This window comes from Dreissena polymorpha, chromosome 4 (assembly GCF_020536995.1).
Source record: "Dreissena polymorpha isolate Duluth1 chromosome 4, UMN_Dpol_1.0, whole genome shotgun sequence".
NCBI classification, from domain to species: Eukaryota; Metazoa; Mollusca; class Bivalvia; order Myida; family Dreissenidae; genus Dreissena; species Dreissena polymorpha.
In genome coordinates this window covers 133810615-133834224 of record NC_068358.1, presented here as the reverse complement: position 1 = coordinate 133834224, position 23610 = coordinate 133810615, and the positions used below count along the sequence as shown (strand labels likewise).

General features: G+C 33.4%; 2 protein-coding genes across 6 annotated transcripts in view; one reads left to right on the top strand and one right to left on the bottom strand.

The window, feature by feature from the left end:
* Positions 1-6114: 6114 nt before the first annotated feature.
* On the bottom strand, positions 6115-9417 carry LOC127876811 (uncharacterized). Of its 2 annotated transcripts, none has more exons than XM_052422275.1 (7): positions 9318-9417; positions 8710-8844; positions 8079-8201; positions 7702-7818; positions 7460-7592; positions 6608-6787; positions 6115-6485 (listed from the first exon to the last, which is right to left on the bottom strand). In XM_052422275.1, the coding sequence occupies exons 1-6, from the start codon at positions 9375-9377 to the stop codon at positions 6615-6617; spliced, it is 741 nt and encodes a 246-aa protein (XP_052278235.1). In that variant the 5' UTR covers positions 9378-9417; the 3' UTR covers positions 6115-6485; positions 6608-6614. The 2 variants fall into 2 exon arrangements, with proteins under 2 accessions (XP_052278235.1, XP_052278236.1); XM_052422276.1 differs by having other exon boundaries at positions 6613-6787.
* An 11334-nt stretch (positions 9418-20751) lies between these two features.
* LOC127876808 (uncharacterized) overlaps positions 20752-23610 on the top strand; it is a 30002-nt gene continuing 27143 nt past the window's right edge. For all 4 annotated transcript variants that reach the window (XM_052422270.1, XM_052422271.1, XM_052422269.1 and 1 more), the window contains exons 1-2: positions 20752-20822; positions 22887-23582. In XM_052422270.1, the coding sequence (XP_052278230.1) occupies positions 22907-23582 (676 nt within the window). In that variant the 5' untranslated portion in view covers positions 20752-20822; positions 22887-22906. The remainder of the gene's footprint in view (positions 20823-22886; positions 23583-23610) is intronic.

Here is a 23610-nt window from a genome sequence, read left to right as displayed (position 1 = left end):
AAGACATAGCATTTTTCGCGGGAATAAAACTCGAGTACAGTCTAATTGGCCGGGTACGTGTTGGTATATTTTCCGCACCCGGGGTACATTTAAGTATACTTAAAGAGTACCAGGGGTACATGCATTTAAGTAGTACACGAGCCGAAAATGACCAATGGAGCATTAGTATACTACTTCGTAAAATGCGTTTCGTATTGCATATATGGTCCTGTAGTACGTAGTGCATTTGTTTTAAATAAAAGACTAGAGATTGAGAATTTCCCGATAATGTTTCTGTATAATCCTTATTCCTATATATTAGAACCCAAAACTGTATAACATATTGTATTTATACCATAAGCAAGCTGTTCACATTTGCCGAGTATTTCCGCATGATGGTCTATTCTGTGCAACATCTTAAAAGTCCATCTACCAGGGCGTTAGGTATTCAGCATCCTACTTTTTATCTTGTTTTTGCAAGAAAGTGGAATCGAAAAAAATCTATTCGACCGCCCAGTGCCCTACACAGACTCAAGGAAGTAATCCGATATGGTAAAATCGATTATTGGCCATCCTGACGATGGTCGTTTCATAAATAAAAAATAACCGTTCGATTCGAGAAATCGAAGACTGGCGGTCAAAATTGCGCGATAGACGAGTTTCGAAATTCCTGACCCCGAAAATGACCACGTTGATAGTCATGATTTCGCTGTACAAAGATCAATTTAACCCATTGTGGGAATAACCTGATAAATGTGGTTATTATAATTGCAGATGCCCGATCTGTTTAAGAGATCACGTCAATACATTGCCTTCATCATTTGACTCTTGCCTGTGGCATGTTACCGCTTTTTTACTTCTGATCAGAGGGTATGGTTAAAAACTTAAAATTGAAAAGTCATTGTAAATCGATAAATGGGATATCGAATTGAATGCATAAGTAGTGTTCTTCATAAAGTTAATATCAATAATGTATCATTTATCTTAATATGTTTCTGTTTTCTATTTGATTGTTTCATCTATGATTTTGATAGAGTTAAAATAATGTTTATGAGCTTTTACGAGGAATTTGAAGAGTTAAACACAATTATATGTTAAGATATGTTGTGTAAACAGGGCGATTGTTTTTTTCTGTCGGATATACTGAGGTCTCGCTCTTAAGGCCGATGTTCAAACTGGAGTGTGGACCCATGCCTTTGCTGTTGATACACAGGTAAGCGACATTTCTAAAGTTATCATAAGCTGGCATGGGGAAAAGAATTAGCAGATTCATATGTAAAATGTAAAATTGGAATTTATGAAAAGTACGTGAAGTACAGCTATGAATTCTATCGAATTAAAAACGCTTCGCATAGACATATAAGGCACTGCTTAAATCACGTATACTGGATAATTAAAATGGTTTATAGAGTAATAATAATAATGATAGTAAATGTAGGCTAAACGAAATGCACACTGTTGTGATATATTTAAATGAATGACTAGTATTAACATTTCTAAAGCTTTTCTTGGTAGGAATTAATGCTAAGAAAACTCAAACTCAAAATCAACCAATTTTATTTACCGGTAAGTAAATTAAGGCCACTAAAATACACTATATACACAAACAATATATAATACCCAAAAATACACTATATACACAACCAATATATAATCATATAGTTGCCTTGTAACTAATTGTATATTTATTATCCCTTTCCTTAGGCGGAGGGATATTGTTTTGGCGTTGTCCGTCCGTCCGTCCTTTCTTTCGTCTGGCACTTTTGTGTCCGGAGCCATATCTTGGAAGTGCTTTGGCGGATTTCATTGAAACGTAGTATGAGTATATATATTGATAAGAGGACGATGCATGCCAAATGGCATTGTACATCATCTGTAAGTAACGGAGTTAAAGCCCTTTGTATGTTGAAACATGCTTTTTTAATATAAGCTTTTAGCTTTATCTCCATTAACACATGAGCCAGAGCCAGGAAACTTTCCATAGTTGTTCTCAATCATCTGGGGGTGCTTCACATTCAACACCCATGATCCTAGGGGCTAAGGCCAAGGCCACACATTGAGGTAAAAGGTCACAAATTTGATTAAGTATTCATTATTTAGTCATTCCTTTACTATGCATGTAATAACCGTCCACAATTGTTCTCCATTATCTAGCTGAGTGTCAAATATAAGATCCAGGTTGCTAAGGTCATGGTCAAAGTCACACACAAAGGTCAAAATCACACATTTTGATTAAATATGCCTTATTTGGTATGGATTCTACCATACTTAACTGAATTCTCAAAATGTCTTGATGCAATTGTTCTCAATTATCAGGCAGTGCAAGACCTATGTGTTTTTGTCCAAAGTCACGGTCACACATCAAAGGTCACACATTTGTAGAAGTATTAATTATTTAGCCATTATTTTATTATGCACCAGTGGAATCTGTAATAACCTTCCATAATTCTGCTCCATCTTCTTCCTTGCTGTGTGTCATATGTAAGATTCATGTCTAGGGTTAACGTCAAGGTTCATGTCTAGGGTTAAGGTCAACGTCACACAATATACTTCATGTAAGGTCATACGATTCACATCAAGGGTCAAGATTACACAAGTGCTTCATGTAAGGTCGTTCTCAATGATGGATGATTCACCTTAAAAACTTATTTACTTTAGTATGTTGTTTCCACGTATGTTATGGCGGATGTTGTGTTCACTCTGCAACACTCTGAAAATTTAGTGTATATTAAGATTGAACGTTTTCGTGGAAAAGGCTAGACTTTTTAATTTACATAAATAAATATTGAACGCTCAAGAACCCTCCTCTGACATAGTTTTTAGTTATTGTCCTTTGTTATTTTTGTATGTTGTTACTTTTTGGGGCAATAACTCAATATGTAAGATTTCTATTTAAGAAAATGCTCATAACAAGCCATTTCTTATTTTGTCATGATACCATCAATGTTAATTGATTCATGAAAAATATATCAGCATTTTATTGTCTGCAAACCCATCACAGGTACAAATGAGTTAAAAAATAATTGATAAAAGGCACAATCCTTCACTTATAGCTTTTCTTTTATTTCTACACGCATCCATAAACAAAATAAGTTAAAATAAAAACAACTATAGAGTTATTACTTTTTCTAATTGCATCGACTCCGAGGGAGCAGAGACCCTAGTTTCCCGGAACTAAGAACACATTTAGCCCTGAATTATCCATGATCAAAGTTAAAATGTAAGCATGCCATTTGTATCGAACACTGATTAATTTACAGATCTAACATTTTAATCAATGTTGAATACTGGTACTTCAGATCTTCCTTACAATATGACTATGCCTTTTGCCCTCCAGTTGATAAATGATTGCGAGATAAAAGGAAAGCCAATTTTTTAAATATTTTGTTCTGCACATTCGCATTTTATTGAAAAGTTCAATCTACGTTATTTGTCATTACATATGGCAAATATTCCACTTTATCATGTGCGTTGAATTGCGAATGTCAATTAGAAAGTTGAACGTTATATTTACTTTTTAATAACCCTCTTATTAATATCATTTTCAAGACGTTTGCTTCGTTGCATTCCTCCATTCGCTCGCGTAATAGAATATATTAACAGCAGGATCATAATTATATCGGTCAAAAAAGAAACCGTATTCAGTATCAACTACTATTAAATGTCTGCCTTCAATAACACCAGCTTGGTTGAGAAAGTCCCGTTTCTGGATCTACCTATATTCGAGTTATTTCCCATTTTTGTTCGGCAGGTATTGGTCAATGCTAAGACGAAAAATTTTACGAACCGTCATTGATATTGTGCGATTCGGTACGCGTTTAACCCATTTATGCCTAGTGGACTCTCCCACCCTTCTAAATTGGATCAATTTATTTCCAAAGGTAGGGATGTCTAATATATTTATTTCTATATTTAGTATATTTCTTACGGAAATTCCTTTAAGCAAACAGCGCAGACCCTGATGAGACGCCGCATCATGCGGCGTCTCATCTGGGTCTACGCTGTTTGCCTAGGCCTTTTTTCTAGACGCTAGGCATCAATCGGTTAACGAATGCAGAATCTTTGTTTCGGAGTTATTTTATGAATGAGTTGTGTACTCACAGTTGTGGTCTTCTGAGGATCCACGACCTCGCCCTATAGACATGCTGCATCGAAGTAGCCCTTTGTTTTTATTACAAGTTTGACATTCAGTTTAAGAATAAACCATTATAACGTACATTTACATATCTACGTAAGTTGTATTATTTAAGTTTGAATTTGATGTATTCAGAGGATGAAGAAAGTATTTGATGTCACATTTCATTTGATTACCGGTAGTCACCATTTAATATAATATAAACAAACCTCTGTCGTCTAAGGCGAACTATTAATAAACATTAGCTGTGTTTTTCCCACTTTGATGATTATCAAAAGTTCCACGCTTTTCGTTAAATGTTGTATATATGATTGCCAAAAATTGGCGAATCCATTTGAAAGCTTGCTACGAATAAGTTTGTACTTTATTCGAATTTTGAAATAAATCATTATTCAACTCTTAAAAGCCTAAAGTGAATCGAATGTCGTGCTTAACAATAATCTTTTGTTTATACATGTATTTACATTGCGTTTCTCTATGCGTTTCAAACGTATTTTATCATGTATATCATATACCAGGGTGCTTGATCACGTGACTTTTTTGGGTTCCAACCTTTAACTTTAATGGATTTACACGCCGGTAATAATAAGTGGTGTTTTATTTCAAATTACTTTTTAAACAAGTTTTCATTAGAATATAATCTATATATAGTGCATAGCAGACAGATGTGTATGCTGCTTATGGCAATGTGAAATACATCAGAATTACTTTATTTAATAAGCATGTGTTCTTGTTAACAAATTCCGTTTTTACTGCATTGATTCTACACGGTTGTTTCACGCAACGTAAAATTTTGTTACCGATTTTAGACGTATTCAAGGATGTATTCTTATACCTTAAGATATCGGCAAAAACTGCAAGAAAACCTGTCTTTTATGCACAATAAATTTTGCAAATGTATTTCAATAACGTGAGATATTTGCAAAAATAATGTTCTTAACGGTGTGATTACATTCTGTCCAGCCCGTGTGTAAACCCCTGAAAACCGCGTTGATTCTGCACCCTGATACAGTGCATGTTTATGAAATGGGCATTGGTATTGAAACTTTTCATTTGACAAGCAAACAGCATGTTATTTACATTTGCTTTTACAGGAAACCAGGCCATTAAATGTAAACCTCAGAAATACAAATAGTCTAATATCACTGTTTTTATGAAAATGTAAAATATCACTTTGTGGTAATCCATTTTCATAAATATAATAAATATCTGTTTAGCTTATGATGTTTCCCATTCTTTAAGACACGTGTGTTCCTTTAATGATGGCCAAGTTAAACCTATCGCATAAAAGAGTCCTGCGAGGTTAGCTTACTCATATATCAATTAACTTTCAAAATAAATATAGAATAAAAACATACTAAGCGAAAAGGGATATGTAGTTGATTGTTCATATCAATTTATACGAGTCTTTTTTTTCATTAGAATAGTTTTATTTTCGATAGTATGTGTTGAGTGTACGTACATGTACACGTATTTCTTTTTACATTTAGTTTCATTTTTATTCACAGTGTATACACATTCGTTATATTGCAATTTAGATCATTTGTCTAATCGAAGACTGTTTTTAATTGATTATAGGTACGGATAATGCATTGCACTCTCCAATATGACATTTCACAACTGTAAACACTTTTCAGACAATTTTTATTTGCGATGAAATAAGAGGTGTACCATTGCGTTTTTTTGTTCTGTTGGAGTCAGATTGTTTTATACGAGAACGATATGTAGAGAATGTTTATTTTACATATTCGATGTTTATTACATTTATTCGTGTGTTTAGTGAAATGTAATCTATTTTTTATTTGTTAATTAAGTTACACTGCACTCTGATATTTTCACTGTATTTGACAGAATATTGCCATGCTAAATGTACAACACTACACACGTTGTACATACCGTTTTCCATTACCATAATAATCATCTTTGTAGTAAGCGTTATGATTATAACCAACGTTTTAATCGCCATCTTCCTCGCACACAGACAGAAACAACCGCAAACATTATAGCTACAGATTTATTTAAAAATAGATACATGGATACATATGTACATCTCGGTAGAAATACAAATACAAAAATAAAGATACAGATGTAAACATGATCCGTCATTCACATGCAATGTTATTAAATATTTATTGTTTAAGTTTACTTCAAGATAAGGCTGAAAATAAAAAAGACAGTTTAAACACTACAGCTAAATGGATATAGAGACAAAAGTCTTGGAAATGTCATATACATTTTAAAACGGTGTTCGTTGAACTGACAGTGCACATATGATTCTCAGCAATTGATATAGAGAATGGAAGTTCTTCCCCAGGTCTGTTCATTACACGTTCAACGTAACCTTTCGTCATTTGTTGCGTCACTGACTTTGCTGAAATATATAAATTAAAAGTGTATTAATTCCAAACATTATGTTATTTATATTCAAAAAATGTTTCAAAATCCACATCACGGAAGATAATTTAATAATCGTAAAAATGTGACTGCATATACATTACGCTTATATTCTCCATAGCTCCCAGTAGATGAAATAACCTCCGAGGGGCAAGCAGCAGCACCGCCATTCCTTATACAGGTATCTAACCCCATTGTAGATAAAAGTCCTATAGGTGATCAGGGTACATTTATAACCTTCATGTAACGACCTCTTCTGTATTGACGACTCCGGCATTTCTTGAAATTAGATCAAACACAGCAACAACGTTTGCTAATGATAATGTTAATAGATTTCAACAATGTCTATATTTATCCTACAGCTACATTATTTTATAGAAGGAAACTTTAGGTGTCCGATTTACTTTTGCTTTTTATGCTACTATATATACATCGACTACTTTTTTGGCCAACCTCGCCGTGCAAACCTTTGTTAAACTCGTCAAATAAATAACGTACACAAACACACTAACCTAATATTTCCTAGTGCATATAAACATGTATAAATGAACACATGAAGCTGTCAACCTTCATGACTCTTTTTTCATATTATAAAGTCTTTTTATTCTACTCCTGTCTTTAAAAGCAGTTTTATGAATATGACGTTTTACATATGAATGGACATATTGTACAACGTTTTACATATACAACAAACAACTGAAATATCAACTGTATGAAATAATGTCATGCATTTGTAACAATTACATCTGGACAAAAAAACATGTTCATCTTAAATTGAAAACGATCACCTTCCCAGACAAAGGCTATTTTTACATCATATCAATTCACGCGATTTAAAGTAACAAACAGTATGTAAGTTTAAACGTTAAAACAATGTCGGTCATTAATTAATTATTAAGCTTGTTTAACAAAATATCGTGAAGAGTTTAAAAAGGCATTCGAAGAACTTACTCTCCATCCAGAAGATGTCAGTGTCCTTGCACATTTCCTGCACACGTGGTGCTGACGTCAGATAGGATGGTACTTTCCGGTCTGTGAACCTCCATTGTTGCGAATCCACCTTGTTGTTATATGGGCCTGAATCCTGCATGGCATATATATATATATATATTATCATTGTTTTATCAATTTAATATGGCTATTCGTCAAGACTTTTCATGGTGTATTTTAAATTGTAAGCGTTATGAACTTACATCGGTTGTCTGGTCAGTGTCGGGGGAGATGTTGGTCTTGCTGCTATTGATGAATCGGACATAGCACGGTCCCCGTATCTTTGTCGTGACGTCAGTGAAACGTTCAACTGAAATGCCCTGTCAAAAGAAAGAATAATTTATGATCGATTGATAAAGAGTAAGACAATAAACAATTATTTGGAGTTCTGGTGTTTATAAATCACTTCATTAGCATGTAAGTCAGTTAATAAAAATACTGATACTAAAAATACTGGAAGAATACTGTTTAATACTATTTACACATACAAATTGAATTTAAGAGGTAAATATGACATTTTTAATCACATTATTGAGTCATGCGCTGCAAATGATGAAAAGCATGTATAGTCAAAACTCACGTTAACGTAGTCATAGATGACATGGACGCTGTTGGGAACGTGTATCTCGGTCATGTCCTTGGTCTTGTTCACTTTCTCCTCCATGTACCGACCTTCTTTGTCTCGGAAAGTGTGCCACGCCTCCTGGAGAGGGAAAGTGTTGTGTACGTGATATCGCGGATACGTTATCATTATTCATGAAAAGTGTCAAAATATTAACAGAAAACATACGTTTTACATCCGTTTTTACTCTAATATGATTTTATGTATACAATCCACATGAAGTTTCATAAAAAGCACATCCGTATGATTGTTTAAGCTGCCCTTATTATATTAAGTACTTTCATGAGTATACAAATTACATGTTCGTTTAATTTGTTTTAAATTGTTTTTGTTTCTATATATCATTTCAATATGTTATTTTGATATATGTCCTGCGTCCGGTGCAACTTGCATTTCACAGTTATTTCAAACATATCGATGCGGAAACATGAAAAGTGATTTACGGATATATTCAGTGACGTTATTAAAACCGAGTAATGCATGAGTGATAAGAACATATATACACAGGGATAAAATGCAACATCCACATTAAGTTAAATAATATACTGTGCGGTTTTGTTATTTGATAGAATGCTTAATTTAGAATTACCTGGTACGCATCCTTAGTCGACCTGATGCCAAAGTACACGGCCACCACAATGACGACTGCCACCAGCACAAATCCGATGAAGGCAATCGCAACATTTCGCACGAACTTCGATTTGCCTTTCTGCACATACTCTGGCTGTATGGAATGTATTCCATGAATTATTTAAACACTATGCACAAATGACACTCCTAACAATTTGATTACTCTGTACAATTATTGTTTTTATTTTTAAAGTTTAAGCTGTAAAAGTTTTTTAAAAATACAATTGACGTCTCACCGTTTTCAGAATTCTTTTCGGTTCGTGTTTCAAGATTAATAAAACACGTTGCTTGTCCATCATTCGAAGGATATGAATTAAGTACGAGAAACAGACATACCCAGACATAATTTTATTCACAAACAATACATTATTAATCGCAATAACCGCGCTGAACAACACAAACAACCTATATTGGATTGTGATGTAAGTTCACTTTGTAATTATCACTGCAATATAAGTCAATTTTTATACTAAATGAAAACTTTTAAACCATAAACCGTCAGACAAAAAATTCGTCTTATTAGTTACGATTTTAAGAACCATTAAATAATAAGAACATTAACTTTACTTGAGCGATGGTCACTGGATAGCTGGTCTTTGCCTCCTCCATGCCTAGTGTTGGTTTCATCTGTCAGTCTTCTGCGGTATTTCGAAAGGCTTTTGGCGGCTTGAATTTTGTTTAATTTTGCGTCTCATTTTATAGAAATTGCATTCACAGATGGGTGCATAAGGGGATATTTGCCTCTCTTAAAATAGCATTGTAATTAAGTGATTTTTTGCACATTTTCTGCAACGTATTACCTGATTGTATCAGGTCAACGTGTCCTTGGCGGATATTTATTTCGCAATATGACACAAACACATAAACTTATAAATCAAGATACTTTTCGAAGTAAACAACGTTATGTACATTTATGCGACAGGATTAATTACGCATGAGATCAAAACGTGCTTTTGCGACTCATTGACTGCATCAGCATACGCTTTGAGATGTGGTTATATTAGGTGTTTTTGCAAAAGCAGTTTAGATGGGTTTTGCCTGTCTGTCTGCAAAAACACTTGTTGTTAATATAAAATATACTCCGAAAAGAGATGTTGCTTCGCATATGGCTTGGTTTGTTATTTCTGGTATTAATTGCATTTGTCTTTTATCTGGATGAAAGTTGGTACGCATTTATGAGGTTTCCTTTTTCAGAAATGTGGGCTTATTGGTTTTGATGCAATCTATAAGTATCAATAGATATTGAATATTACTTTCATAACTGACATTTTGAATTCATTCGATTAATATTTATAATACCAATTAAAGTCCTCCAGAAACCAATCGCTTCTTGACATTACGTTTCATATGTTGAGTGACTATTGCATCAATCTTCTTTTGTTGTAGTGCGGAAGTTTGTAATACACAAATATACATAGTCAAATAACTAAATAAAAACACAACTTTGAGGTTATATATTTGATATCATTTTAATGAAACATACCTTTACAACTACAAATCATGATATTACTCTAGCAAGTCATCCACGAGTCTGAATGTACGAGTAGTCTGCATCTGTTTTATGAATAACCGTTGGGTACGTTATTTAGCTGTTGTCTGTATGTAAGTATATGAGACATAAAACAATGATTGCCAAGTGTAGCATTGTCAGTGACTTCACTATGTTCATATGAATGCCTGTTGGGACCGTCATGAAAGTATTAATTATGATAGCCATACAACATGATTTTGGTTTGAGACTTATTACCAAGTTTACGTTTAAAATGAACATGATCATAATGTAAAATATTTTGTCTAGTGCTTATTTAATTGTACGCCAAACGAAATGTGCTGAATAAAACGGAATAATTGAAATAGCTTTTTAAACTTGGAGCATGTGTGTTTAAAAGTTGTTAATTTCTATAATCATAAGAAAACAAATTGGAGCATACTTTCTGTCAATAATCATGCTCTTCGATTGTTGATGGCAAATACATATTACTCTTATATTAAGGGTTTCGTTCCCCATGCGGACAGTATCTCATAAATATTCAGGCAATCCCTATTGTAGACTTTATATAATAAGATACTTTATAAAACACACGTTACAAAAATACAAATCTCATATAAGTATAGGCTCTATATTCCTCTCTTCAACAAGTCAAAGAATTAACTTTGTCCGTAAGAATTATAAAGTGGGCAAACAACAACGGATGCGGAAACAAGCTTTCTACAAAGCGAATAGAAACGATACCTTTTGTTGTACATGCATTAAATTTGTTTGTCTCAGATTCGCAAATTTGTGTTGTAGTAATGATATTTATGAGCAAACATACTGAACATATACCATGCTCTAAGATATCAATTAATGCATCTTTAGATGATTTAAAAACCTGAAAATTATAAAGCGTTGCAACGCGAAACGATTGAATTATTTGGAGAGTTTTGTTGTTGTCTTTATATTTTGTGATACTACGAGGATTGCTTAAGTAAAGTAAACAATACTTCACTCATAATGGGCACGGATTGCCTAGTGGTCTAAGCGATAAACGTTTACTCCAGGGGTCAGTGGTTCGAGCACAGTTTATAGCTACTTTTTTTGTTTCTTTACTTTTATTCTTGATTGTTTTTACTGGAGCTTTTTATATCCAATCTGTATATTACTCAATATAAAAAATATTGACAAACTTCAATATATTACAAAATATGTAAATGGTCCCTTTAAAGACTGAGATTACTGACGCAAATTACTTTCCCATGAAAACATGGCCATACTCTTGGTATAATCCCTTGAACAATGATAAACAACATTACATAAAACATAAGTTTTTGCTGACGGCATTGCTATAGGGAAACACAGTTCGATATAATTGTATATGATATGCATTTTAAAATGATTTTCCCGTTGAAATTACCGGTTATTTTGTTAATATTCAGTTCAAATTGTTGTGATTTCTTAATATGAATCATCATTAAACAAAAACCACAACTTATCTTACTTTGCCTTAATATGGTAAACGAATGTGAAAGTTTTAATTTCTTTTTATAAAAATTATGAAGTTATGATCATGTGTACATGAATCAGCGGGTTATTTCCATTTTTCTCAAGGTAATTCGTTGATTGGCTGAAATTATTTCAAAAGGGTGCATCAATAAGCGGATGATTTCCATATTCTCATGGTCTTCGTAACTCACTGATTGACTGAACGTATTTATAATGTGTGCATGAATAAGTGGGTGATTTCCACATTTTCAAGGTAATTTTCTGATTGGCTGAAATAAATGTTTTACAATAATTATGTATGTGATTAAATCATTCAAATTAACATTAAAGTTATCAAACATCTATGCAATATAGCAATATCCGGGATTGCTAAACCACTTTCATGAAGTAAACAAATTACTCAGAGGGACTTTCATTTAATGCACTTTTATTTCACCATCGAAATATGAAGGTATTATCCAAATATATTTAGTATTATCCAAATATACTACAAATATACTATGTTTTAACTTTGCGACTAGCTGAACGCTAACAATTTGCAAACACTCGTATGCGTGACATACATCCACTGAGTAGATTTCTAATAAATATGTTGTTGCAAGTAAAACGTTTTATGCATCATTGATTATCACATGCATTTCATTTATTCTTTCTCAATGTATGATCTCCATCGTTAATTTGGTAGTTATACGCCATTTTTGCCGAGTCACAATTTATTTTCTGTAAAGTCCGCCATCTTGTTAAAATGATATAAGTGACAGGTGCGCATAGCAACGTAACACCGTATATGTTCTAATACGCGATTCGCATTTTGTTTAATTAGTATACATAACAGTCATAGTTTCAATAATTAAACAAAGACGATAAAAGATAACACTTGTTTGTGTTTTTTATAGGGATGGCAACGAATACCGATTTTGGTATTCGGATATTCGGTCAACATCTGTTGGAAAAAAATCAACAACATCAATTTTGTTTACCTATGGAAGCACATTTGTGCCACCACTTAACAACTTAAAATAACATAAAAATAATGGAGGATTTCGCAAATAAGAAATTCTTTTCGCGAAAATTGATAAATTTTCACGGAAATGAATATAATATGTTAACACGAATTTATGCATGTTAGTGCTCTAAACTGCCAACACATACAGATAAAATCTTCATGAAAATAATGGAAGATTTCGCGAAAATAAATAACTTTTCTCGAAATCAGATTACTTTTTGATAATTTAAGTACGCATAGAAATTAATGTTTTGAGATTATTGAATTATGCATGAAATGCACCAATCTCCACGCAGAGTTGTCGTTCCTTGCTCTCACATACAACTCTGCGAAAGGCTCAGCACGCCATTTTGTCTATAGAATAGCTAAAACCGAACAAACGCATTCAATGTATATTTGATTGGATATTTAAGATCGCATGCATTAAATTAAGAAATATGACTTTTAAATGTACGATAAATCGTGCAAAAACTTGCGAGTTTTAATGCAACTCTTTGGAACTATTTTATTGCCCATTTACGCAGATGGAATCATTTCACGCACTTTACAAATGTCAACAATTGAACATAATGTTTATTGAGTGACGTTAGGAATTGCTTCGACGTGTGTATGTATGTTGGTTTCTTAACATCAAGAAACCATATCAATTTTATAATAATGAATTAAGACTGATATAAGAAATCATGGTATGAGATGGTTTTCTTTAATGCAGTGAATGCAATGTAACCGTCGTGCAAGAGATTGTTTAGTATACTGTAATCTCAATGATGAACGCTTGGTATGATCATGACATGAATGAGACGCTTTCATAACAATAGTCGGTTCTGAGCCCAACACAGAGGTGAATGTAATGTAACCGTCGTGCAAGAGATTGGAAATGCACTGTTTTGAGATTATTGAATTATGCATGAAATGCACTATTTCAATGAGGATAACATCGAGGTTTTTCAAGTCTCCGAAGTAACTGTCCACGATTTTATCGTAGAGGTGTACACATTGCGGACCGATTAGAGTGCTCGGTAAAACAAAGACACTGAAATTATTGATGGGTATTGACACTTGGGTTATTCACGCATGACTAATTCACAACCGCGCGAATCTTCGCTGTCTAGGGGCCTTGAGATGTTATCAATAAGGGCACGTTGTCGGCTTTTACCTTTTAAACGGGCAGATTGGCGCTTAAGAAAGGCGGCATGGCGCAGCGCCACGCAAAAAGGGCCTGGGAAAAACACTATTTTAGTTGCAATAATTACAATACAAATGAGACTCGTGCGATTCAAAATAAATCGGTTTCTATTTATCAGAATTTACATGAGTATTAAGTCATTTTTTTTTAAAGTGGTTAGCTGGACACATCATAAATAAATACTTACTGCAAATATGTCCAATCCAATTCGTATTCTGTGTACATATACACATGTTTTTGTATGGAAGCTAGGCTTCTTAAATTTTTTGGAAAAACTTGCTGCGTCTGTTTAAGTATCTGCAGCACATGTAATTGATACCACATTTCAGACAATAAGTATGTATGAAACAGAATAAGTTCTAGCAAGTGTGATTGCAATACACAATCCTATACTATGTTATCAGTAGACTTGATGCAAACATGAAACGCGTAGCACGGCATTGTAAAATCAATAATCTTTTACTAAGATTGTCATTTTCCTAGGGCAATTGTTGGTTGGGATAATTCGCTGTTATCTATATTTACAGATTTTCAGCAGAATGAATACACAACAATTTTTTAATGTGGTTGCGTTTTGTAGTTTCGCGGGTCGCTATATGAAAATACAAACATCAACCACCAAAAAGTGCTACAAAAGACATTAAAATTGACCCTTGTAGGGTTGAAAGTCCTTTATAACATATCACAAGTTTACCGAAATCGGACTGCTGGAAAGTGTCTATACTGGCGGACAGATGTTTTTGCCCTGTCTGTTTGTTGGTTTGTTTGCGTCAAACTTTAACATTTGCCATAACTTTTGCAATATTGAAGATAGCAATTTCGTATTTGGCATGCATGTGTATCTTATGGAGCTGCACATTTTGAGTGGTGAAAGGTCAAGGTCATCTTTTAAAGTTAAAGGTCAAATATATGTTTTAATATGGCAGCCAAGATGGCCACCAAAACTTATTAATGATCATAACTATGGAACTTCACATTCAAATTTGATGATATTGGTGTCTACCGGTACACCCAGGTTTTCGTGGGCAAAGAACACATTTAGATCATCAGAAATAGCGTAAGTTTTTTTAATTTTACACAGAATTCCAACATGGCGTCTAAAATGGCGACCAACACAATACGAAGGACCACAAATCCATAACGTCTGACTCAATCTTGATGATTGTAATGTCAAACGCCAAAGTTGTGACCTGCCGCAATTTCTGAATTATGAAAAAAGATCGATAATTTGCGTGAGATATCCTTCAGCTTGAGACAGGCAGCATCGTTGCATTTGGGAAGCCAACACCATGGGCAGTTGTCAGTCAAATTCTTGCTTATGATCAAAGTGAACTTTGGGGACAAATCGTTCATTCTGTCATTATCAGACTTTGTTTGAAACCTTGCCATGAAACACGCAACCTTCTCACTATTGTTACGTTTGATCAACCCTTGTATTAGAAGGCTGTCGAAATCATCATTGATGCGCCACAAAGACATTGCCTGAAAAAAACACTGTTCTGATATTGGGGTGTGTTCATGCACATATAAACTTGCGGGGCGCCATAGGATCCATAATAGAAAGAACCGGCCTCAAAAACATAATTGAGCCTGTCTATGGAGAAAATACCATCGTTCAGGTTATGACATGGAAAGCTTTCCAGTGGGCTTTGCGGGCCATATTCTTGTTTATTATACATTTAGATTGATACATGTATAAATACAAAGTTATGAATTGATGTTATGTAACAGATGGTATACATAAGTTGAGACGTTATGTGTAATTTTATCATTAGTTTACCCCATTAATGAATACATATCAGATAGCGAGACTTTCCAACATGGCACGAGTTAAACAGATGTTTGGTACGAATTTCTCTATGTTTTAAACATAGGCAAACTGCATAAAAATCACAATCAATAGCATGTATATTATTTTTATCAAGACAAAAATGGCCCAGTTTATCATCAAATATAATATTTAATTTTCTACCTATCTCAACATTTAATTTATGATTATAACATCTAAATTTAGAAAAGGTAATTTATGTTTTAATGGTATGTGTTTTGAGGAAATAAATCTTTCTGTATCTAGCATTGATTTGAAATACATGTTATTGTGACAGCGAAATGAATTGCTTATATCACTTTGCCAGTTTTGAGTACGACACTAAGTAATACGTTGGCGAAAGTGTCTTATGAATAAACTAACATCACCAATGATTTTACTTATCCATACATATGTATAGCCATAACACAATAAATGTATTTTTCGTTTGAAGCACAACAATTTCTTCCGGAGTCATCTTACACTTTAACATTTTATAACATTTTTAGGGTATCTATGATTTGGTATAGTTGGTAACTTACACCAATATTTTCCAAAATTGGGTAACACATAATGACAGACGCCTGCATTAACCATGGCCAAGATATGCGTTAGAAGCTTTTTTAACATTAATTTTCGTTTACATTTTTTTTATCTTCAATGATAATTAAGTTAATATATATGTGTCCCTATGTTTGTGATATATAACATAGAATTGGTTTTAAAGGGGCCTTTTCACGTTTTGGTAAATTGACAAAATTGAAAAAATTTGTTTCAGATTCTCAAATCTTCGTTTTAGTAATGATATTTGTGAGGAAACAGTTATACTGAACATTTACCATGCTCTAATATAGCCATTATATGCATCTTTTTACGATATAAAAACCTGAAAATTATAAAGTATTGCAACGCGAAACGAATTAATAATTTGGAGAGTTCTGTTGTTGTCGTTAAATTTTGTGAAACTACGAGGATTGCTTATATAAAGTATAAAATACATCCTACATTGTATAAGAAAGGCTGGCCGAGTGGTCTAAATGGGAGACTATTTACTCCAGGACTCTATGGGTCAGTGGTTCGAGCCCTGCTGAGGGTTACCTTTTTTCATTTTTTAATTTTATTCTCGATTTTTTACTGGAGCTTTTTAGATCCAATGTCTAAATTTATCAATATAAAGCATTTAATGACAAACTTCAAAACATGCCAAAATCTGTGAAAAGGCCCCTTTAAATTACTATAGAACAATATAAATAATTCTTTAATCAGAAAATACCCAAATGATATTTTATAATTGTAAATAACAAACGTTGCTTTTTGTGCTTTTGCACTTAGCTTATCATGTGCGCTCCAAGATAGTTTTGGTGTAAACATGTATCCCATGTAAATACAGAGATTGTATTTATTCGCGTGCCACGGAAACTCGAATGTTCGTAATTTCTTAAGGTCCACTGCTTCTAAATACAATTATTTCTGTTTTTGAAGATTAAATGCCATTCCAGTTAAGGCATGAAAATCGTCAATAACGTTTAATTGCTGTTGTGATTTTATTGCTGTTTTGGCACAACCAGCTTCATTGTCGACGAACATTAGCCATATAATGTCGTTAATTTAATTGGTCATGAATATGCCAGATCCACATTTTTCACGTAATAACGTAGATTATTCCTCGATAAATAGTGTAAGAAGTCGGACTTGTCTTATCACCATGAATGGTTCCAATATTATATTAAAAAATGTTATGTTTACTTTTGAAAAAAAGGGTCAGTCGGTCTCGCTTTTAATATTCCAACTGTTAACTAATACTTTGTTAAGTGAAAAGTGCACAGGTACTTGAATTTTTTTTTTATGGTCCATATATATAAAATAAGAGTATATATATAAGGACCAAAGTTTTTTGTTCAAGTACCTGTGGAAAAGTGCTGTTCGACAACCTTATCAACCATCATCAATCCTATTGTCCGGATTAACAGGTGGGGAAAATGAGGGACGACCGTACAGAAATCCTTCTCCAGAAAAGTCTAGTGTATGCTGCTGAGAGTAATTCATCAATGGGAAGGGATGTACACTATTTAACATGATCCATCCAGCTTTTCTTCTGACGGCCTTGACGTTCAGAGGGCAGTTTGGAGTGTTTTTATTCAAATCTCTAATGTGGGTTCGTATCGTCTGTCAGGTTAGACTGTCGTATTAATCAACTGTGTAAAGTGACAGAACAATTATCGATGCTGTGTGCGTCTTTCATAAATCGAACTACGCATCATATCGCTGAGTACTTACAAGTTCTGTGTATTTGATTTAAAGAGAATATATCAGTAACGAATAAAAGAACGACAGGTCGCGTCATATTTTTTGTAATAGCATGATGGCAAAATTTGTATTCTTTTGTTTGCTTTGAAATATACGGCGTATTTGAACAAAAAATGCATAAGTTTATAAATAAAATGAAAGCTAATATCATTTTTTTCACTATATGATAATTATACCATTGCGCTGTCAATAATGTTCATGTAACACATTCTAAGAATAACTTAACATGCACGAACTTAAGAATATCGTCAAAAGGCAATTGGTGAAGGTCTTAATTAAGGTTAAAAAATAAATCGCTTATTTGTATTGTACTTTGAAAATTATGTCTTTAAATTAATATTACTGTGAAGCACAAATGTCTCACTTTTAACACGATATTTTAAATATTTTTGTACATGATAAAAATGTGTGCAGACATTTGTGTATGAATATAATTGCAGTAGTATAATCGTTAGTGGGCGGGGTGGGGATGAAGTGTACATGAAGTACCGCTATGTGCATTCTAACTTGTGTTACCGATAATTACGATGAGTAAAATTCTACTGACGTTCGACGCTATCCACAATGCTCTCATACTACAGTGATGAATCTTTTTTCCATGTTGTTATAACACGTTCTGTTTTTCATCAGATTTATGTACAATTAAAAGTTCGAAAAGCAGACACGTACATAAAAATAAGTGTTTCGATAATAAGGCTCATTATTTATAACACGCTTCTTTTTTTATTGTAGGAAATACCACTGCAAGTTACATAACCAAGTGGATTGTGGTCGTAAGACGTGCCACTAATACTCAACTGGATATCATGTCTGTTATGACAGTTGCAATAGTGCGACCTTTCGGAGATCGTGTGTTATAATTACAGTCTTTCCAGCCTGCAACCTAATCTTTCAATTAAATCCCAATGCACTCACATTTCTTTTCTAGACATGCGCATTTAAACAAACAGCGAGAAATACTAGCATAAAGTTAAAGACTGTTTAATTAATAAACCAACCAATCAGTTTCATGACTAATGAAAACTTTATATTTTACGTTGTTTCTACACGTATTTGACCTACATTTTAGAAAATTAGGGAAACTATGTCAATAAAACATAAAATACCCACCGTATATGTTTACATTGTTCGATTTAATTGCAATAAAAATAGAAGAGAATATATAGATATATAAATAAATAAATAAATAAATAATCTTTTTTTTTATTTGCATGAATATTGCAAATGTGTGTATATATTTATAGGTTCTGCATTATTGTTCCTCACGTTGACGCGCTGGACTGTATTCGTTAGGTACTGTTGAAGATATCCACAAGTCGAAAGTAATTTGTGAGTCTATCTGAAAATTAAAACCAATAGACAACACTGTCCAAAAATGGAAAACGCCTTTACTTAAATAGTAAAATAAGAAGTTTTTATGTTGGATCATTTTGTCAGAGATTTTCGATCTTTAAAAGCATTCATTCACAAATTGACATACAAATTGAATATGTTCAATTGAATAATTGTAAACTGATACTAAATAAGTAAATGTCTCAAATACGGTCCCAGCCATGAATAAACGACATCGCGAAAATAAAGTGCAATGTTCATGTTTTATTATAGATTATTGTTTGTTTATACCTTGGTTTTGACTGTTATATGTAAAGAAGGTCAGTAGTGGCCGGGAATGCTCAAATCAGTAATAGCGCAGGGGAATGCAATGCGTAAAAAACACGATATCGGAATACACCACAACAGATTTATTAAAGGGGCCTTTTCACAGATTTTGGCATGTATTGAAGTTTGTCTTTAAATGCTTTGTATTGATAAATGTAAACAATTGATCTAAAAATCTACAGATTAAAAAGCAAGAATAAAATTAAAGAAAGAAAAAAAAGTAACCCTAAACTGGGCTCGAACCACTGACCCCTGGAGTAAAAGTCTATCGCTTAGACCACTCGGCCATCCGTGCTCATACGTACAGTGATGAATTTTATACTTTATATAAGCTTTCCCCGTAATATCACAAAATATAACGACAACAACAAAACTTTCCAAATTATTTCATCTGTTCGTGTTGCAACGCTTTATAATTTTCGGGTTTTTAAATCGTCAAAAGATGCATACAATGGTGTTTTAGAGCATGGTAAAATATGTTCAGTATTACTGTTTCCTCACAAATATCAGCACTACAACGAAAAAATGCGAATCGGAACATTAAAAAAGGTCAATTTAACGAAACGTGAAAAGGACCCTTCAAGGATCGGTTTCATTTAATGTAAAAGACAATCCCATTGCCGTTGTATGGGTTGAATCATGATTGTCGTATAAGCAAACACCGGAAAATTCTCGTCGCAGTCGAAATTAAGAGCACGTTTTCAGTTTTAAGAGCCATGTCTGCCCTTTTTGTGATAACTGTCTGTCCAGCGATGACCCCTGCTTTTCAGGCTCTGCAGCAGGCATCTGTGTGTGTCCCAACTATTTATCTAAATAAGTTAAATTCAACGGCGGCATACAGACAATCGAAGACCAATAACTCATTAGTTATCAACTTAATTGAGACGACTTTAGTTTAAAAGCACATTTAATACATAATTATAACAAATTTCCATTTCGCGAAATATTTTCCAGATTTAAGAGTAAAGAAGTAGCGCATACCACCATTGATGTGATACGTATATGCAGTTTAGTTATGTGTAGCCGTAATGATGGTTTCTTTTTGAAGCCGGGAAACTGTCAAGTTGCCTGGTTCCTCGTAAACAATATGGCTACCAATTAATTCCAATTAATAATCTTGACAGGTTTGAATGTTTTACTTTGATATTTATCTGCTAGTGTCGATTATCTTCTTTGTAAATTTGACAAATAATTGTCAAAAAATTATTTTTGTATATGATTCTCTTTTGTAAGCCATAATTTAAATTCTATATAGATCTATTTGAAATTGAATCCTACATTTACAACATTTGAAATTAATAAATTCTTAATTGATTTCATAATCTCATTCTGAGACTGAAATCGGTACATCGTCTGATAATAAAGATAATTAATAATGTACTAATCTAATGGTTATGACATAATAAAGTTAGTATTCATAGAAATTACCAGGTTAAATAAAGAACAACTTTTGTTTCTTTGCAATCTGTGTTTATAGTATATTTTTATTGAGTGTTTCCCATATTGCCATATTTGTGCTATGAAGTTTTTATTTTAATTTAGGAGCCATTCCACTCTTGAAAATGACATGAGATATTCATGTTTTATCATTTTCATGCTCTTTCCATCAGGGCAAATTATGAACACAAAAATACATTATTATTTTTTTTTATAGCTGGTATTTGCTAATGCCTTTATAAACAGCTCAATTAAAAGATTTTTTTTTATCATCATGATTAAGCATATGCAATTTACAAAGAATTTCATAAAAATATACTAAAACAGTGGAAACCCTTTAAACTGGATCCTCTATATACCGGAATCCTAGCTCTCTTAACCGGACAAATTGTCCGGTCCCAATTTTTTCCCTATAAAACCATGCTTAAAATATCTCCTAAAGACCGGAATCCCCTCAGTTCCGAAAACGGGTCATTCTTTGGATCGAAATTGGGTCAATCCATACGTAATTGAACCTCTCTTAACCGGTGAGGACCGGTTTATTGCACCTCAGACCTAGAGTCAAAAACGTGTGATTAGCGGATTAAAGACGCGTGAAATTAATGAAGGTGGTTGTAAATTTTGCAAACTGTAAAAATCGCAAAACAATTGAACGAGACTTTACCTGTGATGTACATATCGGTCAATAGAAGTGATAATACTGATTAGAATTACTGATAACAAAAAAAGGGTTCTTTAGTGTGTTTTGTTTTCGATGTAGGAAGCCATGCTAAATTTTAATAAGCTTACTGCTATTTAATTATGAATTGTTTATTTCAATTGCTAATTAAGTGTCATATAAAATGGGGATATGCAGAGTTCTTGAAGCAGTTGCATTTAGATATTCATTTAGATTTTTGACTGGAAATGTCTCTAGAAGATGAAAGAGTCAGAGATGTTGCATAAACATACACTCAAGATGCTGCACTATTAATGCATGTTATATATAAATAAACTATTAAAATTTGCTGAAAGTATGTGTTTTTCAACATTAGGCTATGTTATTGACCATCTGAAAGTAAAATAGTCAACTTCCCCTCTAAACCGGAATCCTCTCAAAACCGGAATTTCCTCTCGGTCCCGGGGATGTCCGGTTTATAGGGGTTTCACTGTACATACTGGTTGGCAAGCATTTTCGGCACAAATTATGCATTTATTTTGGGATGGTTTCCATAACTGTTTGATTTGTAGAGAAAAACTTAATCACAACAAGCATCCTTTGTGCTTTTCCTGTTTGCAAATGTTAACAAAACAAATATCACTTGCGTGCATAAATACCTGGAATGGGGTACATAACACACGGTTTTTTTTCCACGTTAAAACTACATGATGGATAAGGCCTGTTTGTATGTCATTTTTTGACATGTAGGGCCTATGTAATTGTATATCTTTAATGAATTTTGATAGATAAGGCTGTATATGCATGTATATTATTGCACATATGTATAATATTTTTGAAGCAGTTTTGTTCATGATAAGGTTTTACAACCTTTTAGATCTTGATCACTTATATTAAATATAGGACTATCAAATGTTGGAATTCTTTAACGGCCACTTATCAAATACACATTATGCTATTGTTGCCATCTCTCAAGCAACACATTCAATTTAAAAAGATAAAAAAGTGCAATTAGTTGTCAATCCTTATTTTATCACATTCTTTGCATATAAATAACACAAAACATGTTATCCATATTTGTATTGCTTGCCAGGTCAAACTGAATTGCCAGGCATGATGCAGCTGGACAACTCCTATTCAATGGACCAATTACAAGATGTGGCACGTAAATTGGAAGATGGAAAGGCATGGCACAACAAAGAAAATTTAGATGAAGCTATTCAGTGCTACTTAGAAGCATATAAGCTCGCACGTGACATTAACAATGATGAAGTTGAGCGTCTGTGTGCATTCAATGTTGGTGCTGAGTATGTATGTAAGGGTAATGCAACAGAAGCAATAACTTATCTCCACAAGGCTAGTCCGCCAAATGGAGGGAGAGATGGAACCTCAAATGCTGATTTATTTTTGAATTTTGGACTTTGTTATGAGAAATATGTCCCCCCAGAAATCGAGAAGGCATTGGATTATTTTGAAAAAGCATTCAAGGAATGTAAGGAACATGATGGCAACAATCTAGACTTGCTCAATCTGTGTTATGATAGATGCATGGAGCTCTATGCTAAATCAGACAGGCATCCTGGTGCAGCTATAAGGCTGTGCCAGGAAATGGCAAATGTTTATGCTCAAAGAAATAGGTTTGTTGATCAGGCTGAAAGACTTTTAGAAAAAGCTTACATAATTCACAATGAAAAAAAGAATAGTGAGGAGGAAGTATCCCAGGCAATTGATGACACATTGAATGTGATAAGAACAGCTGAACCTGTGCGGAATGAGTGCTTAACAGTTAGTAAGTACCATTATGTGCTTCTGAAAAA

What these genes read in the sequence shown, in the direction of transcription:
- LOC127876811 (XM_052422275.1), bottom strand. Translation starts at nt 9,377, where the DNA reads ATGAAACCAACACTAGGCATGGAGGAGGCAAAGACCAGCTATCCAGTG. An exon ending in ATCCAGTGACCATCGCTCAA is followed by an intron (nt 8,845 to 9,317) that starts GTAAAGTTAATG and finishes CATTCCATACAG; the next exon opens with CCAGAGTATGTGCAGAAAGG. An exon ending in CGACTAAGGATGCGTACCAG is followed by an intron (nt 8,202 to 8,709) that starts GTAATTCTAAAT and finishes TTCCCTCTCCAG; the next exon opens with GAGGCGTGGCACACTTTCCG.